General features: G+C 44.8%; 1 protein-coding gene across 1 annotated transcript in view; it reads left to right on the top strand.

Annotated features, from left to right (window-relative positions):
• Window positions 1–20,371, top strand: part of anos1 (anosmin 1) — a 63,372-nt gene that overhangs the window by 7,301 nt on the left and 35,700 nt on the right. Inside the window, exon 2 of the mRNA XM_019895515.1 lies at window positions 3,027–3,074. Within this exon, the coding sequence (XP_019751074.1) occupies window positions 3,027–3,074 (48 nt within the window). The remainder of the gene's footprint in view (window positions 1–3,026; window positions 3,075–20,371) is intronic.

Raw genomic sequence — 20,371 nt, 5'->3', positions numbered from 1 at the left:
TTATTTACAGGTTGCCACGAACAGCAGATTGAGACCGGTTGTATTGATCATTCCTCGTAAGCACCACAGCGATTTAATCATCCCCCTACCAAAACGGAATGATGCACTGGCAAGGAATAATTCACTTTTTAATCAACGCTTGGCCAAACAGAATGTTCTATTACGCACAACAGGACTGGGAAGCAGCTGATGCATGCCCCGGCCAAGCTGGTGCTCATTTTTACCCCATGAAAGGAAGATTCCTCATTTCCTCGCCGCTTTCATGCATACATTTTTCATTCTTATCTGTACTTTTTTTTGGGGGGGGAGTGAAAAAGATTCTCTGGAGACGTGATCGTACAATCACAAATTCCTTTGAAGACGTTTGACCAGTACCCTTGACTTTAAAAGCTCAGCACTTACTGGAACTGGATGTCAAATTAAAGCCCTTTAATGATAAATTCCCTCCAAAGGTCTCATGGGATTTTTTTTTTCCTTCTGGATTACATTGTGGGAAACGGCTTTGAACTTGACATTGAACTTGAGCAGACTTTATGCCTGCCGACCCCCTCAAGTCTGGCTGAATCCCACAGCCTCGCAGCGTCCACAAGTGAACCTCCGATCCAGGCTATTAACTGGCATGAAAGTCCTTTATGACTCCAATCCAAAATTTTTCATTACGTTTTTTTTTTATGGCCTATTCCTGTGCTGTATCAAATAAGACGGAGATAAGGCTGTGGGGTTTTAACTGACTGAATTTAATTTGAACAATAGATCAGATGACCTCGTGCTACTTGGCAAGAGAATTATTGCCTCACTTGCCTGGACTTGCGGATATTATCAAACCATCGCATGAGATCAAAAACTAATATGTCTGAAAAGCGTATAATGACGTGTCAACATACTGATTTAGGGGTGTTACCTGGAGGCACAAAAGTAACCTCCAATAGTAGAACACAAGGTGGTGAACGTAACCAGCCCTTGTGCAATCACGATTGCTGCGAAATGCGAATGTGGTATTTCAAACTGAGGAGCCCCTGAACTGTATTTAGCTCCATTCATCAAATATATCAAAAAACGTGACTTGCTAAGCACAGGTGTCAAACTCTGGTCCTCGAGGACCACTATCCTATATGTTATGTTTCTCTGTTCCAACATACCCATTCAAACGGCAGTGTGATAACGCTCCTGATCACTTGAATCAGGTGTGTTGGATGTGGGAAACTTCTCACACATGCAGGATAGTTGCCTCCCCCATCTTTTTTCATGTTCAAACATTTTTGAAAAAGCTCCAGGGAGCCACTAGGGTGGTGCTAAAGAGCTGCATGCGGCTCCAGAGCCGCAGGGTGCCGACCCCCGGGCTAGTCGATAGGTGAATGTGAATGCGAGTGCGAATGATGTTTGTCTATACGCTGTTATTGGCCAGTGGCTAGTCACCTGGGACTGGCTCGGGCTCATTCGTGACTCTCATGAGAAAAGTGAAAATGGATGGATGGAAGGATTTAGTTGTATGGAATTCATTTCATTGCATTTGAAATAGGCTGGTCCTATGCAAAAGTCCAGTGGAGGGTTGAGACGACTCACCTCATTGCATCAGTAGGTAGCATAGGACTCTTCTTCCGAACGATGGTGTGGAACTGCACTGTTTTGGGACTGTGGCTTGCAAATGTAATTTTGGAAACAAAAAAAAAAAATTGCTTGCGGCAACAGCCTGGATAGTCTTGCATTTACCCCTCGTGTCTTCTTGTGTGGCATGGCTTTCACGCCATCATGTTTTTTTCTCAGATGAAACCTGTGAGTTTGCGGGCACCCGCTGCCGCGAGAATAAAAAAAGAAGACAAAGCACAAACATGAATTCAAGTATTCACGAGCGTGACCTAAAACCCCTGCTGCTCTCAATCTGCTTTGCACTAATATCGATTCAACGTATGCATCCGCAAATCCTCTTACGGCGCCTGTTTACCATCCGGCAAGGCCAAAAACACCCCACCCCGCCCCCCACCCTATTGTTTTCATCTCTTTCATGTATTCATCAGCTGACCGATTCATCTGAAGCCTCTTTCGCACTCGCCACATAAACGCAATTAACCTGGCCGAGAGTGACAACATCATTCCTCACGGTGATAGAAGTCAGGAAATGACCCGCTGCTCTCTCACTCAACGGATATTTACAATGGACAGCACAACACTGGTAGTGAATGATGGGCCCCCACCGTCGCGAGTGCAAGGTGGCACTTCCATTGCAATTAGGGGGAAATGGTCACTATCTGCAGCCCTCGCAGGCATGCTGACATCAGTTCTCGCCTCAATAGCCTCAGGGATGTCTGTTGAGAGATCAAACGGCTCGTAAGAAGAGCTGAGGTCGCCGCGTTGGGCTGAAACTGACCAGAGGCTCGCCCTGTGGGGAACTGGAGGGCTGACCCCACTTTTCTGCTTGAGTTACACACACTTAAAGCGCCTCATTTGTGTGTGTGTGTGTGTGTGTGTGTGTGTGTGTGTGTGTGTGTGTGCGTGTGCGCGCGATCACAAAAAGCTCTGGCTTAAAGCAAGGCATGGCTTCAATTAGATGTCATAAGTCTGATTTTTCTCTTCTTTGTAGGGGGAAAAAATGTAAAAAAGTCCAAATTTTTAAGAAAACTAATAGCTTCTGAAAAAGTCAATCTTGTGAGAATGTATAAATAAAGAAAAACATTTTTTTTGTATACAAAATGCTTTTTGTCTTTCTTTGGGTAGTCTCTGGGTGCTATTAACATTGGTGTGATGAACTGAAACCTTTGTGTGTGATAAATATGCAAAGAACACAGAAATCAGGGAGGGGGCAAATACTATTTCATAGCACGGTATTATCTATCCATTTGTTGATCTACTGACCTAAAAAAAAACACATTTTTCTCAACAGGAAAATAGAATATTTCTTGGCCCCGTGCCCGCTGTTCGGGCATCCGCGCCTTAAAGAATGTGTTAATTGTGACAGCAATATTGTGAGCGCATTTTAATCTTTTAATAAGTCCATGCGGTGTGATGACAGGTGCTACTTTTCTCCACAGAACAACGGATCCTTGGTGTGGTGCCAGAATCATAAGCAGTGCTCCAAGGTAATGTGGTTACACTCCTGTCATGAATGCGATGCATGCGTGCCTCATTATCTCGGGGGGGCTAGGGGATGATACAACATAAAGTGCAGGAGTCACGGCACGACTAGTTTAGTCACGCCCGCAGGAATCGCTCCCAGACAGTTTCACGCAAAACCAAAAAAATCTTCATCATTCAGACTCGAAATTATTCTTAAGAGTTCATGTTGGGTTTTTCGGATTCTTGTTATTCGGAATGTGGATAAGAATGCATTGTTACACACACACACACACACACTCCCCCTGCAGGGCTTGTTTGTGTTTCTTGCCCTCGTCCCTAAGAAGTCTGATATAAAGCTGCTGCTGACAGCTCGCCTGAAAAGATGGTGCTGACAGGCCCGTCTGGATCTGTTGACAGGGCCCTCAGAGATGTATCGAGCAAGAATACTAAGAACGCCACGCCAGCACAGCGTGGTCCAACTTATGAAACGTGAACAATGCCCACTCCAGCTGTCAGAACCGCTCAACCAGAATTTAGTGCTGTTTGGCCCACGTGGATTCGAAATAAAACACTTTGGCTGAGGAGGGTTTTGTCCTCCTCCTTGGTTTTGCTCCACAATATGGGCATCTCTGTACAGATACATGTCAGCTGAGGAGTGGTGAAGGTACAGTAAAATATATGCGGTAGCACACAATGAAACAGAATACCCTTCAACATGTTATTAGATCAATATCGTAGTCAATCATCCATTTTCTATACTGTTTGCCCTCATTCGGGTGGCAGGAGAGCAGCCAATCACAGTGCATGTAAAAACAACCATTTAGACCAGTGGTCCCCAACCCCCGGACCGCGGACCGGTACCGGTCCATGGGTCATTTGGTACCGGGCCGCACAGAAAGAATAAATAATTTACATGACAACATCTTACTTTTTATTTTGGAATCTGAAAGATGTTTTATTTTGAAAATTTACCGGATTCTCTGTTACATCCGTCTATAGTATGTCACTCTTGACGCAGGTCAAGGCGCGCTTCTCGTCACATGATAGGTTACCGATAAAATGAAACCCAGGAGCTGAGTAAAAAACAAACATCTTTGGAAAGTTTCTTTGGGAAGGGGAAAATGACCAGCCAGGAGACAGAAGAACAACTTTCAAGAAAGAGAAGGCTACATTTAATAGACAGTATCAGGAGTCCTACTTAAAATACCGATTTATCTCAAGGGGAGACTCCCACACACCAAGCCTACTCTGCATAATATGTGGCAATGGTGAGTCGTATTTTTCATGCACTTTTTTATTTGCGGTGTATAGTATCTTATTTTCAAGGCATGTTTAAACATTACCATAGCGACCTGAGAGCGTTGCGGCCTGATCGGACATTCCTCGTGTCATGATTCGTGTTTGTTCGAAAATATCATAGTTTTCATGCAGGGCACATCATATTATTTTGTTGTATTTATTCGCCACACCTTTAAGGCCGGCGGCCCGGTGATCCAGTGGTTAGTGTGTCGACCTCATAGTGCAGAGGTACCGGGTTCAATCCCAGCTCCGGCCTCCCTGTGTGGAGTTTGTATGTTCTCCCTGGGCCTGCGTGGGTTTTCTCCGGGTACTCCGGTTTCCTCCCACATTCCAAAAACATGCATGGCAGGCCGATTGAACACTCTAAATTGTCCCTAGGTGTGAGTGTGAGCGCTCATGGTTGTTCGTCTCTGTGTGCACCGCGATTGGCTGGCAACCTGTTCAGGGTGTCCCCCGCCTACTGCCCGAAGACAGCTGGGATAGGCTCCAGCACCCACCGCGACCCTTGTGAGGATAAAGCGGATCGGAAAAGGGGAATTACCTTAAAGGCCGGTCCCTGAAAGTATTGTTTGACGTTAAACCGGTCCGTGGAGCAAAAAAGGTTGGGGACCGCTGATTTAGACTGACTGCTGTCCGAGCGGAATGCCTCATCCGTTTTGCAGAAAGTTAATGAAGCATTTTCATTCGTGTTGACCCGAATGTATCTCAACACGGCTGACATGGCTCCTACTCCACCGGACCGGAAGGTGTATGTCAGGCTAGTGACGTAGTATCGGGGGTCGTAATATTGAGTTTAAGTACAGACGTACTGTATTGGGTGTCGGCGCGTCCCTCGATTCTATTCTCCCATGCTCAAAAAGTGCTACACATTTTGTGGAGCAAAAACGTGTTTAAGGCGTATTCATTTCATTCAAAATAAACTTTTTTTTTTCAAAGGAATCACTGCAGTGTGTTTTTTAGGGTTAAGAAATTGTAATAAATTCTTGTACAAATAAGCGGAGCGTTTTGCATCGTCACATTATACGCGGCATGTGGTAGACCCAAAGTCGTAGCGTATAGTGTATGATTTAATTTTCCTTAAACAAATTTCCCTCTAACCCTCAGTGGCGTCCCTCCAAAGCGTACATGCTGAGAAACTCAATAAATGACGCTAATTAAGTGGAAATGCAGGAAAAGGCACAGTGGCAGGCATACTTAGTTGAATATGGCTTCACAGCTGGTGACGGTGTTGATCACCCTCAGTGTCTCGGCACAACTTCCTTCACAAAATCCCTGCTGGAATCACCAGAGGATGCAAAAGTAATCATGCATGATTGATGGATATCTTATTTTTTTAGATTTTAGTTTGTTCATTTCAGACGAGAAAATGAAATGTCATTTCTTGCGTCATTATTTTATGCTGAGTGACATTATGAAAACCTTTTTTGGTCTGTTGACTTGGTTTGAACCACTGCTGCACTAGATTCTATAGAAAGGGGTATTGAGGGGACTTTATTCAAATAAATGAGAATTTTTTTTCTTTTTCATGCTTTGCTGAGGTATCAGATCAGGACTCTGTGTCACATCGGATTCCCTTTTTTGAGAGCTTGTTAGCATTGGATTTACTTGATCAAAACATGTTCCCATCGCTTTGCTTATGCTAAGAACTGAGGAATAAAAGTAAGAAGAATTTTGAAGGCCAGAAGCTGTTTTTTTTTAGACCGGCATAATGTTACACATACACCAATTATCTGTTTTCAAATGTATGAATTGTAAGTAAAAAGTTGCCGGAAAAATGAACACGTACAGCGCAGATCCCTGAAAGATGTACTGAAGTCCAAATCCTTGGTTATTTCCCATCACTGTGACTCACATATGAGATTTTGAAACAGCGGCGCTGTTGTGCATGTACGCAGAGTACACCCCATGCGCATTACCTAGTGCGGTGTGTCACACCAATAAAATGTCCTCATCGGTGTGGAAAATGGTAATTTAGCAAAGAAAAGCATGTTGCCTGACAGCCTCTTTAACAAATAATGGGATTTATTGCTTAAAATCCTACTGTGACCCCTTGAGTGCTTTAAAGTTAACAGCGGAGGCCAACCTCCTCGGCGCTGTGAAGACGCTCGATTCTCTGCTTTCCACTCCCATGGCCAATATCGACTCTTGGCACTCTTGCATTCCCTCGTCATTCGGCAGTTTTGTTTTTGAAAGGGCTTTTTTTTTTTTTTTTGCGAGCTACTAAATCCAAAGTGTGGAACGGTGCCCATACCGAAGCAACGGTCCAAATGTTTTTCGCGTCTTTGTGTGTAGCCTGTGACCGCGATTAAAACAACCAAGTGCTCTTCAAATGTTGGTTTAATTGCATCTTGGGCCCATCAGGATGCAAGCCAGGGATTCATTCAAGGCCAGGAGTCAATATTTGTTTGCAAATAGGAGCACACTTGAGGGCCTCGAGTACCCACTGAGGGCCTGCGCGCGAACAATCGTGACAAATGCGGTACAGTGGCTCCCTGTGAATAGCTACGGAGTCGCTGATTAGCCTCTCCTCTTCATGAAGAGCGCCCAGTCAAACAGAGGGGACAAAGGCCGCTGGCTCCCCTGGGATGGTGGAGGGGACGCAAGGCCGCTCCAGCCAGCAGCCACCACAGAGGGGAAGCAAATGTGAGGATGGAGCTGCCTAATAATTCAGACAAAGACACGTTGACCTCCCCGCTCCATCTGTCTGCTTTTGAGGAACTCCGAGCCTCCTCTTTCCACACGGCTCCACAAAGTCATCGCGGTCAACTTCGCATGCGGCGTCCGGCGAGTCGCAGGGTTGCCTTTTTTATCATGCTAATTTGCTCTCTCTGCACAGCGGAGCGTTGTGGCATTTGGGGTCTTTTATCGTGCTGTCACAGCGCACCACCAAGTCCATTGAGTGAGGAGGGCAAAGTTCTTTCTCTCGCCTATTGTGTTCCCCCCAACCACCCAACTGCTCCGAGACGACCAAAAACTCGGAGGTCTCCAGGGCACCAAGTTGAATATTAGACTCCAACCACCCCTGCTTAATGCCATCTTTTGCAGGGTCACAAAGGGCTACAGCTCATTCCAGTTGACATTGGGAACGGGTTTAGCGGGCGTTTGGTCCCCAACCTTTTTCTCCCCAAGGGACCATTGGCTTGCGTGGGTTTTCTCCGGGCACTATGACCTCCTCCCACATTCCGCATGTTAGGCCAATTGAAGACTCTAAATTATCCATTAGGCTGAATATGACGGTGAATGGTCGATTGTGTGTACTCATTGCAACATTCTCTCAAACTGAGGCATTGCATATCAAATTGAATCATAATCCCATTAAACGGAACCGAATCGAATCGTCCCATTTTAAAATGAGCCATGCTTGGATCTTCTCACAACCCATTTCTTGAAAGACATATCGAATCGTTTTTAATTGGAGATATACAACGCTGATAGCTACCACAACAAGTGGGGGTCATAATATTTTCATGTACATGCAGTCCAAGGTATTCAAAATAGCGTTTTGGATAAGACCAAGGTCAACTCCTGACCTTGAATGCATGTCACAGTGCTTTCAATCATTTTTTTTTTTGTCAGGTTGAATCGGCAACGGAAAACACGAAAAGTGTATTCGTACTCCGCACACGAGAGTGGGAGAATTTTGTCGTTTCGAAAATGCCTTGTGTAGTCTACTCTAGTGCACATATTTGGGTTGGCAATTTGTCACAGAAACTATATACTTCACGAGGGAAGCCAATTATCTTGAGCGACACGAAAGCAACAACAGCCCGCTTTTGATCAGTCCTCCATCCCGATTGGAGAATGTCTACTTTGAGAGCGATTTTCCAAATTTTCAGTTTCCACATGAATGAACCAAAAAAAAAAAAGCTTCAGCCTGTTTTTAATTTAAAGCAATTGGCCATGGCGGCTGAATGTTGCGCCAAAGTAATGTATATTTTTAAAAGCACACGTCCGATTCAGCTTCCACCTTCTTCCTGAGGAAGTCGGGGTCGTCAAAGCTGTATTTGTCTTATATAAAGAATATATTTGACATTTTCAAAACAAAAAAAGCGCCGTGCTGTTTCTTCGGCGAGAACGGCTTCTCCGTGAGTTATACTGTTGCCATGAGGAGAATTAAAACATCATTCGCTTTATAACCTTGACTTGAGGGATGATGACTTTACCGTACCTTGCATTTTATTTACAAAGAGTCCGCTGAGGGAGGAACGCTTAAGAGGAGAACATTGTCTGCTCTCAGTTTTCATGGATAGGTCACATGTTCCACTTTCTACCGAAACTTCCGATACCAGTTTATAAATACGAAGCCTTCGCGTGCATTTTAAAGCCTGCTATGTTGAATTCTGTCAGATTTAGTGCAAAGTGAGCCACTGTCATTTGTAGAAAACTGACCTTTGTTCTTACGATTAAATTTTGTGTGTAAAAATTCAGATGTTGGGGGTTTGAATCTGGACACTGACCTTCTCATGTGGAATTTGCATATTCCCCTCTTGTGAGGGTTTTCTCTGGGAATAATGGCTCCCTCCACATTCCCAAAACATCCACCCTCGGCCCAAAGAAAACTAAATAAGTGATTCAAAATAATGACAAGAGGTCACTTTTTTTAATGTGTGTGTGTGGCAAAATATGAAATATGTAGCATAGTTTGTCCACCGTGATTCAAAGCGTGTCTTCGTTTCTATAGAATTCTGAGCTTAGTAGTGTGCAACTTTTTGTACAATTTCCGGCTAAACTCCCGTGAGAACATCTTTGGAAGGGGGCTTAAAATTGAACAACAGTCTGTGGAATGCTACTGCGTCTCATTCAGAACATGTATCTCTAAGCCCACCATCCTCCCAACCCCCACGTGTTCTCACGCCAAAATAAATAGCTTCAACTTCCTCACTGGGTGTCTTGCGAAGAGCAGGGACTTCAATTATTCTCAACTAGGAGGCATAAGTAGCCACTCAGAATAAAAAAAGCGTCCCTGGCAGCTTGGAAAGTGTGCCAGCGCCATTTACGAGACGTTTGTGTGGTCAGCTCGTCTCTGGCGGCCCGGTCGTATATCCCGCGACACACTGTGAAGGCGTGATAAAGTGGGTGCTTAAACGGACTTCAAAGGACCTTTTGGCCCAGTCGGGCCAGACGCGGCTCTCGCCTCGCCGTGTTGGCCCACATTACCGGCATTGACACCTCTTAAGTCCGTCTGGACAGGGGAGCCGCTTGACAAAGTGGCGGCCAGTCAGGCAACATATTCCGCTGTTTTCATCATGAATCGGTGAATTCTGATGGTGGAATTTGCACTACACGTCATGGTAGGGTAAATACAAAAAAAGGACAAAGAATTGGATACAATGAAATTGGAATCAGGCCCTTTCCGAATGTGGATAAACATCCGCTAGTTTTTAACGCTCTGCCAAAGCGAGTGCAGCGTAAACGCACAGGTCGGATATACACTGGGAAGACCAATCGCTGGCGTATGAACACCTCTGTCTGCCTAAACAACACAAATAAGCAGATTAAACAAAACAAGAATCAAAACATACACACACTCGTTTAAATCTTTACTAATTTCAAAAGGTTTCAATCAAAATATTCTGATTTTCTCAGTCTAGCCGATTTAGGTTCAGCACCACTTGACAAATGAAAATCGTTAGCCATCTTCGGTTGCCAGAAACGCCGCACACCAAGTGATTCAAGTAAGTCATAAAAAAGTAAGTGAGTGACGCAGGGATGACAGATTTATTTGACTCGTCAGAGCTTTTAACTGTCTCGAAGGTGGGGAGGAGTAATTGGTTTAAAATGCTTATTTTATTGGCACGCGAATCCCCACATGTTGGTGACATACATCATTAAATGTGGTCTAGATATGCTACATTAAAGGCATGTCCTTCATTATAAAGGGAAAATACCGGTGGCGGTTATCCTCATTGAAAGCAATGGGGAAAGGACTCTGTTTAATATTTGTCCTTTTTGCAGTAATTGTTATTGTTTACTTCCACGTTTTCACTTGTGGACTTTTTAATGTGCTTTTTGAGTAAACACAACCATATTGAGTATGTGTCACTTGAAAGTGGAAGTAGCAGGTTAAAAAAAAAAAAACGGGGATACGGGTATTAAAAAAAAAAAAAATGCGTGTGGTGTAAATCCAGCCTCAAAATCATTTGTGTTAGTTTAAGGCTGTGTGTGTGTGTGTGTGTGTGTGTGTGTGTGTGTGTGTGTGTGTGTGTGTGTGTGTGTGTGTGTGTGTGGGTGGGCACAGGAGTGTAAAGTAGGGCTGGTCAGTCCCAGCAGGAAGGAGCTGATCTGGACATGGTTGTTAAGTTTCATTGGCCAAAGGGGGGGTCGCTTCATTGGCTGCTATCTGTGGAGCTCATTATTCACATGGTGGGTGGCAGAAAGTGGAAACCCCCTACGGCCAAAAAAAAAAACCGCAACAGGACTGGAGGTGAAAAGGCTGCGGGACTGCTGCAATTCAGACTTCTTCACCGGTCAAATCTCAAATCGGACAGTGGACCAAAACATGCTTGTGTGTTTACAGACCCCACTGAGCTCATCAACCGTTGGCAGAGAACCCCATCCCTCATATTTTTCATGTCGAAACGGATTTAATTCCGTTGTGGGATTATTACAATGAAAGCTGCGGTAAAATCCTCTTTTGGACCCATTGCCCAGACAATCTGCTGTCATCCGAGTGTTTATTCGTCTTCCGAGGATGAATATCGACACACACACACACACACACACACACACACACACACACACACACACACACACACAACGCTCGTCTTCCTGGTCCATGTTCCCGTTTACGAGACACGGATTCCGCTTCTATTACAAAAAAAAAAAAAATGAAGGCGTTGCTCGGTTTCTTAATATTTTGCCACCGAATCGGCATTGCGGCGGTCACGTTTGCCTTAGGGGAGATTAGATCGCAAGGATCTTAAAAGCTGATGTGCTTATAACAGATACAAGCTCATCAATTTATCCCATCTGTTGCACCCCCGAGCCTGGTGTGTGCATATGAGATGCTTTCAGGATCATGGAAAACCACAATGTGTGTGAGACTGCGTGTCAAAGACTCAGTCATCGACAGCTGTCTTGACCTTTGACCCTTGCAGCAGAGTGATGTATGTTTTTCACTGCTTTGATTTAAGCCCCGTTCTCAGTTAGACCAGTACATCAAAGCATGGTACACATATCATTTTTCTTAAAATGTGACAGACCCTACACAAAACAACACTCCAGATGACCAACGCAGCACCCCGACACCGATATCGCCATAGACAATCGCGAGTCGCCCCCAACTGGATGTCTGTCGTAGTCCCAGAATTGATCTGCGAGATGCTGCATGGTGCCACAGGGTCTCCGGTCTCCTGGAAAATACGAGCAATAGGGCATCCGGCAAGTAGTTTATCTCCGTGTGGCTGCACCGTGGCTTCAATGGTCCATCAAAATGCATCCGAAGCAAAAAAAAAAAAAAAAAGTGGCCAGTGGACAGCAGCCCAAGAGAAGAAACGAAGTTAGTTAATTTGCTGAAAAACTCATCTATTCGCCGTCTTTATGTACTCTCTGAAAAAAACGCGAGAATCCAACAAAGCCCTCCCTAAATCGGAAAGGCCATACAGCTCAGTAATTGGTGTCAAGGAAGTATGTTGGAGCGTTACATCTTGGAAGACAAACTTTGTATGTCTGGAAGGAACCCAAACTTAGCCTGGGTTGTCTTGGCCACATGTGCATACGCATGCCGATGTCCAGTATATATCTTTTTCAAAATGAAATGATCTGTAAATCATTTCTTTTCAAAGGTCATGTTTTAAATGAAATGAAACTGTTTAGGAGGCCATTGTTTGTGCTATGCTTGCAGTTTGAACTTGGAAGATTGGCAAAACATTTTCAAGGGAGGCTTCAGTTATTTTTTTTGCTGTTGTTCGTTATTCGTGACATAAATACTCAAATTAGGCCCCATTATCTGCGCTTCAGATGAAACCTTCTCAACTTTTTGAGCTAGTGGAATGCATTGAACCGCTCTGACAATGATCCTGACAATCTGAGCTGCCACTTCTGCCAGGAGCCCATCTCGGGAGGACAAGCAGGATTAGTGGATTCGAAGTGTTTCTGCGACGTGAATAAACAAATGGAGATAGTGATGGAATGTGTCTGCAGCGTGGGATTAGACGACCCCCCCCACCCCCCTCTCCCATCCCTCCCTACTTCCAATAGCGTTGCATGTCTTCTTTACATGCTGTTGCCCAGACCGAAAGCCTCGGGCCTCCTTTCGTTTCAAATGATGGAGGACTGGGTGACAGTTTGTCTGTTTTGACTTTTCCCATCAGGGGACGCCACGGCGGGTTGTGTTTCTAACCAGCATGATTTGTACGTCTCTGTTTTTATGCGTGACACCACATTGCAATTTATCTGGACTTCCAATTGTACTGAAGATCTCCGGGGAAATGAAGTATTTTGCCAGGAAACGTTCCCACGCTATAAAGTTTGATATAAAATAATATTTCCATCCATCCATTTGCTATACCGCTTATGCTGTTCAGGGTCACAGGGAGCTGGCACCTCTCCCAGCTGACTTGGTGTTAAAGGGCAGACAACACCCTAGAGAGGTCGCCAGTCAATCACAGGTCCCCGTATACCTTCATGGAAAAAAATATTAGAGCAACTTGTTTGTGTACCATGTGACTAACGGAAACAAAAGATGCCAAAAAACTCTTGTTTTGGGCAGTACAATACCATAGCGTTGGATGTAAGAATTGAGGGGATTTTGGTTAGCAAGGAAACCAAGGAAAATGGCCAGATATTAGATTTTAAAATTAAACTAATCTGAGCTAGGTGGCCCGGTGGTCCAGTGGTTAGCGCGTCGACCTCTGAGTGGGTTTTCTCCGGGTACTCCGGTTTCCTCCCACATTCCAAAAACATGCATGGCAGGCTGATTGAACTCTCTAAAATTGTCCCTCGGTGTGAGTGTGGGCGTGGGTGGTTGTTTGTCTCTTTGTGCCCTGTGATTGGCTGGCAACCGGTTCAGGGTGTCCCCCGCCTACTGCCCGAAGACAGCTGGGATAGGCTCCAGCACCCCCCGCGACCCTTGTGAGGATAAAGCGGATCGGAAAATGGATGGATGGATAATCTGAGCTATTTTTTGTTGTTGTCATCATTACATTTGGCGAAATAAATGTACCTTGACTTGGAGACAAGGGCGGTCTAATAATTTTTCCATGACCGTCAAAATAGACTAGATTGACTGTGAAGAGACAAAAAAAAGAATTCAACATGGGAAAATTCAGTCTTGATGTTCTGAACTCTCCCTTTGCCATAGGCAAGCAAAAACAACATGGGAAAATTCAGTCTTGATGTTCTGAACTCTTGTCCCTTTGCCATTGGCAAGCAAAAAAAGTTGTAGCCCAGCTTCCTATAGCAGCTATAGTATAGCTGCTTTCATGGTGGACTTCTTGAGACCGGAAATGAGTGGAGAGTGACTAAACAGCGCCTCTTCTGGTTGCAGCCAAAAACTGCACCCCATTATGCCTCACACAATCAAGCAGAATGCTTCGCGATCCATTTAACCCATTATTGTGCCCATCCCTATCTCGAAGAACTGAACCGGTGTGAACGTAATCCCATCATGATTGCAGTAGAACAGATCCAGGTTCTGTCATCCAGCACCAATGACCTCGCATCTAACGAACTCTCTTCTGCGTGAATGGCCGCTTCACATCCACGCCAAATTCTTGTTAAAAGTCTTGCGATAAGAATGGAAGCTGCTCTACTTTTCCTCCCATGCTCAGTTCCGCCTGGCGTAATAGCTGTTATGCGCATTCGGTCTATCTTGTTTGCCATCTGCTCAATCCTCAGTGGCTGCCATGACAGTGATGCATTTATTTGGTCCTCCGTGTGGATGGAGCCAGTTCATTATCTACGCTTTTGACAGTTGCAATAAATGGCTCCGGGCTTGTAGGAAGTGTTCCACGTGATCGTTTTCATCTCTCGCTCCCATGCATCTATCATCGCAATCTTTTCGAGAGCGTAAATCACGCGTCTTGGGCAGATCTGACACGGCCCTCCCCACGAGCAGCGCAGAACAAGCTTTGGCGTTCCCATGCCAAAGACCCAGTGGCCTCCTGATCAGCCATCTGACCTCACGGGATGGATCCGTCCTGTTGAGTCTAATTGTCATGAAATGTAAACCGAGCTTGGAGCGAGGCGATAAGCCGGCCTCGTGTTACGGCCACTGGACGTGGGCTCTTGTCGCCCAACTGACGATAACAACATGAGATGGCAGTAAGAGGAGTCGACCAGGAGGTGTGCGGGTGAAACTTCAGAGCGGTGAAGTATTAAGTGGCGGACAAAGCGGAACTGGGGCCGAGCTGTGTGGGCTTTCTTGCTCATAAATAAGGCAGGCACCTCTGATTGTAGGCCGAATGTATAATTCATGGGCTGCCCCTCCTCTTCTTCTCTTCCACACTTGTCTCAGCCTCTTTGTTGTCTGTGCCCTGGCATTTCAATTGAAAATGAAAGCAGCGACGAACGAGCCCTCGCAACCTAGTTTTTTTTTTGGGAGGCAAATTCTCAAAATGCCGATCATATTTTGATGACATGCTCGCCCGGATTTGAGAGAGAAGGAAATTTAGCGTTGCCAATTTGTTTACGTTAACTGCTTTCGATTGGGGCTCATTTCGGCAACTTCGCCAGTAGGAGTTTATCAAAGTACAACCTTTAAAAGTGAACCAATTGACTGCTTCAAAAATGGATGACTAAATGTTCAGTTCTTGGCATGAATCCTTGAGCCTTTTTCATTCAACATCAAATGTGGTATCCAACAGTGAAAGTTGAATTCTTTTTAAAAATATTTATGAATTTATTTATCTTATTATTCATTTCTTTTAATTTTCTGAAACTTCCCAAATCCTCGAAACTCTAACGTTATGCTCGACCAACATTAGACTGCCCAGGGAACAAAAATGTAATTTCGGGAGGTTGCCCAAAATGGCTGCTGCAAACCAAAATGTGTGTCTTTCTGTTCAGTTTTAGGTATGCATCCGAGAAACTTTCGTCCACCATGTTAAAATGTTCACCCAAAACTTGTGTTCGGGTCTATTTCATTGAAAAAACAAGCCTTGAAATTATCATCAAACTTGGACGTCATGCTCCGCCCACGTTAGAGAGTCCAGAAAATAAAAGCAATAAAAGCTATGTTAATAAGTTCGTTTTTTTTTGGGGGGGGGTCCTTGTTCTTCAAAGTGAAATACATACACCAGGATTTACACGCTTCCAAATATTGATGAGTTTATTTAGCATGTTGAGGCTCCGCAAAAGGTGATTCATTCAGGAGAAGAATGACAACAAACACATCCCAGTGCCGGGGGCGCAATTAAAGTCATGCTCCAAATCGTATCTACAGCAACACTTGTAAACACCACCCAGCAAAACACAACCTTTTGAAGAGCTAGACAATTTTTGAGCAAGCGACCGTGTTTTGTAAACATTGCAAAAATTATGACACCGGCAAAGTTTACTGCAAACATTCCCCGAATCACCCAGTAATTCACTCGGCAATTTGGAACAACTGCCATTAATCATCAAGAGGAAATTGGAAGCGGCCTCTGTGTGAATTCATTTATTAAACCTTGTTATCGACATCTTGTGTTGCTTCTGAGCGATAAAGAACGCTTCATTTTAGATGTCGGAGGGACCTTCAGGATATTGCTACATGATTGGGATCTGTTCTTGATTTATTTCCATATAATCTGGACATCTGAACCTGAACATTTTAGTCTTTAATAACATAGCTATATTGGGCAAACAGCATCTGTCTGAAGGTTCTTCTCGTTCCAGATAACAACCACAATTTGGGCTATTGAGTTTACGACAGGGTTATGCTCCACATAAGCATAAGTATCGAAATTGAATGGAAATGTGGCGGCGGTCCGGTGGTCCAGTGGTTAGCACGTCGAACTCACAGTGCAGAGGTCGTGGGTTCGATCCCGGCTCCGGCCTTCCCGTGTGGAATTTGCATGCTCTCCCCGTGCCTGTATGGGTTTTCTCCGGGTACTCCGGTTTCCTCCCACATTCCAAAAACATGCATGGCAGGCTGATTGAACACTCAAAATTATCCCTAGGTGTGAGTGTGAGCGCGAATGGTTGTTCGTCTCGATGTACAACCTGCAGTTGGTTGGCAAACAGTTCAGGGTATCCCCCGCCTACTGCCCGAAGTCAGCTTGGATAGGCTCCAACACGCCCCGCAACCCTTGTGAGGATAAAGCAGATGGCAATTTTTTATTTTTCGATACAGCCTTGTATTGGATGTTGAGTGTACCTAATCAAGTGTCCACAGCTGGAAAGCCCATTTTCCTTTCGAAACAAGTAAGCCTTTTGCATATCACGTTGCAAAGTCATATCTGAAGCATGTTAATCATTTTTAGCCTACGTGATCTTTAACGTTGGCTGTGCACGCACACGCGCACACCTGTGCCGACCGAAAAAGCTCTGCTATCTGGTGGACTTTGATCATCACATAAGGCGGAGGAAATGGTGTCTCGACGTTATAACACGGCTATTTCGCCTCGCTGATTTACTCGTTCTCCTATAACGCTCCTTTGAAACTTTACGGCACTCCGGAGAGACAGCACGGGAACACCTCCGTTTGCATGCCGTTTCGCGCTCCGCTCACTCACGTCTTGAAGCACACTTGCCGCTCGATACCTTTCGATCCGGTTCGCCCCGAGCGAGCTTTTGGTGCAACAAAAAACAAGAGGCTGACGTTTCAGTTGGAAATGGAGAGTGACTCTTGTAAAAGGCGGCTTGAAGTGCGCCGTGCGGCCTGTCGAGTGTGAAAGAGAAACAGTAAAACCACCGAGTGTGGCTTCTCTCAGCGAGAAATGGAACAAGTGACTGGCAGGCTGAGACTGCAGCTGTACTGCTGAAACACAACTAATTCCCTCTCTAATTCACTTTAACATTCGTTCACTCTTGGCATGATTATTTTGCTTGTATTGTTAGAACAAGGCAAACGTTTATTTAGGGGGAGAAAAGTGCTAACAAAGGCAAAATACTGTATAACCGCCGCATAATTGGCTGTACTCACGACTACTGCCAAAATGGTAACACAATGCTGCAAAACATGTCATCGGTCGTGAAGGTTTTCCATTGACTGTGAACAACTTTTTTCAGTGAGTGACACCAGAACATGTGTGTAACATATCCTTAGCGAGTGTGACTTGCCATAGGGTCAAAAAAAAAAAAAAAAAAGATACTGCAGCTGGCGAGGGAAAAGGCCTTGGCTGTGGCTCTGAAAGATATATCACATGATCGAAATTGTGCCCGCAAAAGCAACACAAGCCTGCGGTTGTCAAATGTATCGTTTTCTGGAGAGACGCTTGGAAACATTAATTTTCTCGACACGAGCTTAATGCAGATGGAAGGATGAAACCGGGGAAGAAAGATGAGTTTCAAAACTGGATTAGAGCGGACGTGGCCTGAGAGGGTGATTGAATGGTTGGGGGGGGGAGGGAAAAAGGGATGTAGCGTCTCAGTGACAGCCAAATGAAAAAAAGAAATACAGTGAGGAACGAGTAAAGAACGTGTCTGCAGGCCACCGACTCCTGGATGGGTCAGTTGATGGGAGGAATAAGTGGAGGTGGGCAGCAGGGAGTGTGAAAAGTGCGAGGGCAGTGGAAAATAGCCCCTAACTCCGTCGGAATCAAGGTGAGATTTGCAATTTTTGTGATCAACACGGAGGGACGCGACAGTATCCGACACTGACCTTGGAAACGTCAGCTGAGCTCAGCATCGAACCATGAAGAGTTCAGTGGGCGTTGAGTTCCATGCCCTTGATGCCACATACTGATTCAAAGCAGAGGTGCTGTGGATTCAGTCTCAATAGGTCTTTTTTGGGGGCCAAAATGTGATACTTTATATATCTATTCATGAATTCAACGGTGCAATAGTCATCGAATGGCCTTTTATTTTATGAAGCACCATATAAAAAAAGTTGAGTTGACAGTGCAGCACATCGAAAAGTGCCATTAAAACAGGAAATGAAGTCCCAATCGAGTTGGGGGTGGGTGAGATCAATAATGGGATTGGTCAAACTGCAATATAAACCACACCCAGAATGGCACTCAAAATTTGTAGGAATGCAGTGGACAGTGAAACGGTGAGCTGCTGCTCCATTGTGGGGAGTGCGCATTACATAACGACTGCCAGAAACAGTAATTTTTTTTTTTTTGGTTAACCAGCTTCATCTGCTGTGTGTCATTGTCCAACTTGGCCCCAATGCAAGCAGAGTGCAATGGCAGCTATTCTGGGAAATTATGAAAGAAAAAAATAAATCTCACACTCTTCTATTGCACCTCATCCTGGATCTTCACAAGCTTGCTGCTAGACAGTATGTGATGCAGTACTGATGTTTTTTTGTTTTTTTTTGCGTTAGTTACGGTGAAGTAGCATGTGGCTATTTTTTGCTCATCTTGTTTAAAGTCGCTGGAAACGGGTGTCAAACACAAGGCCCGGGGGCCAGGTCCGGCCCGCGACATCATTTTATACGGCCCGCGATGGCAAGTCATGTGCGTCGACTTAATGTTTCTTGCAAAGTGTCTTCACTTTTCACAACACTAAGATGTGAGATATTGCAGTCATTTTTTTGTTGAGTACCGTATATGCGAAAATACATTTATACGGTTTCACATTCACAATGGCCTTCTGAGGGAAACCATAACTCCGAAAAATGAGTGTGACACCCCTGCTCTGTAAAGTCTCGCCTCTGGTCTAGTTTTAAACCACCGTAAGTCACAAAATATTGCTTCTGTCTATCTTGACTTCAGTGCCTTGCTCTTGCCTGGAGCCATTTAGACTCTTTAAGATCAACACTTGAATGTACTATTGAGTCTGAATTCTTGTCTCTGTGACTCACGTGTGAGTTCCTCGCGCAACAATTCGCGCACACCACTTGTTTTCCTCCTCCACAGTCTCCTTTCAGTCTGCCTTGACAAAGTGAGGATGGGCTGCGGCATCGGTGACCATTCAGTCTCCCTCTCTCATCAACACCCCCGCTGCCCTCTCAACCACCACCACAACATTTTATTACAGCGTGAAATGGGGATTGAAAGACGACTATGGAAATTCCTACTTAACCATGCAGAGTGTGTCACTGGTGGGGAGAGGCCGATAAGAGGACAAAGGGGAAATCAGCCACACAACAACACACATGCTTTTGTCAAGGCTTTTAACTGCTGAAGTGCACAGAAACAACCCCCAGCGCCTGATTACTTCGCAGACGCAGTGTTTCGTTCTTATTTATTTATTTTTAGGGGCCAAATTTGTTCACACATAATCTCGTTGGATAATGAAATGCATTCCTCGGGGGGTATTTGAGGAGCGGGTGATTTGCTTGAGGTGGCCACCCAATTCCACTGCATCCACCAGTGATTCACAACCACATTAGTGTGCCATGGGAGGTCACCCGGTGCATCGTGGGAAATTAACCCTGAAATGTCTAGTCTGATTCTCTGTTGTTTTATTTCCCAACATTTAGGCGTGCAAGTCTTTCATGAGTTTTGTCACAGCATGTGCGGTTGAAGTATACATACATGGCAATTTTCCGCGGATCCGCGGAAATCCGCTGTTTTATTTCTTAAATTGATCATTTTTGTGAATCGTCTAAATCCGTTGAGAAAATTTTAGGGCTGGTCAGGTACCTTCTCGTCGAGTTTTCACGAGCTCTCCCGAACAGTCTCTCCGTTTTCCGTTTGTAAACAGCCCTGCGATTGGACGTGTATGAAAGCTTCAACTAATCAGATCACTGAAGGCATTATTTGTTGCGGAAGTCTTAGCTCGATTATAAACGGCCCAGCGATTGGTTAACTACAAGCGATTGGACCAATCAAATTGCATGTAACATATTGTTTTACCTGATTCATGGCGGCCTGTTCGTCTCGCAAATTCATTGTTCTGGGATCGTTTTGAGCGGAATTATGAAAATTTTGACGAAAGATCAGGAGTCTTTAATCCTAGAAATTGACTCAAATGTCAAGAATAAATT

Source organism: Hippocampus comes, unplaced genomic scaffold (genome assembly GCF_001891065.2).
Source record: "Hippocampus comes isolate QL1 unplaced genomic scaffold, H_comes_QL1_v1.1 scaffold237, whole genome shotgun sequence".
Taxonomy (NCBI): Eukaryota; Metazoa; Chordata; class Actinopteri; order Syngnathiformes; family Syngnathidae; genus Hippocampus; species Hippocampus comes.
Note: the sequence above shows the minus strand (reverse complement) of the source record. Positions and strands in the feature narration are given on the sequence as shown.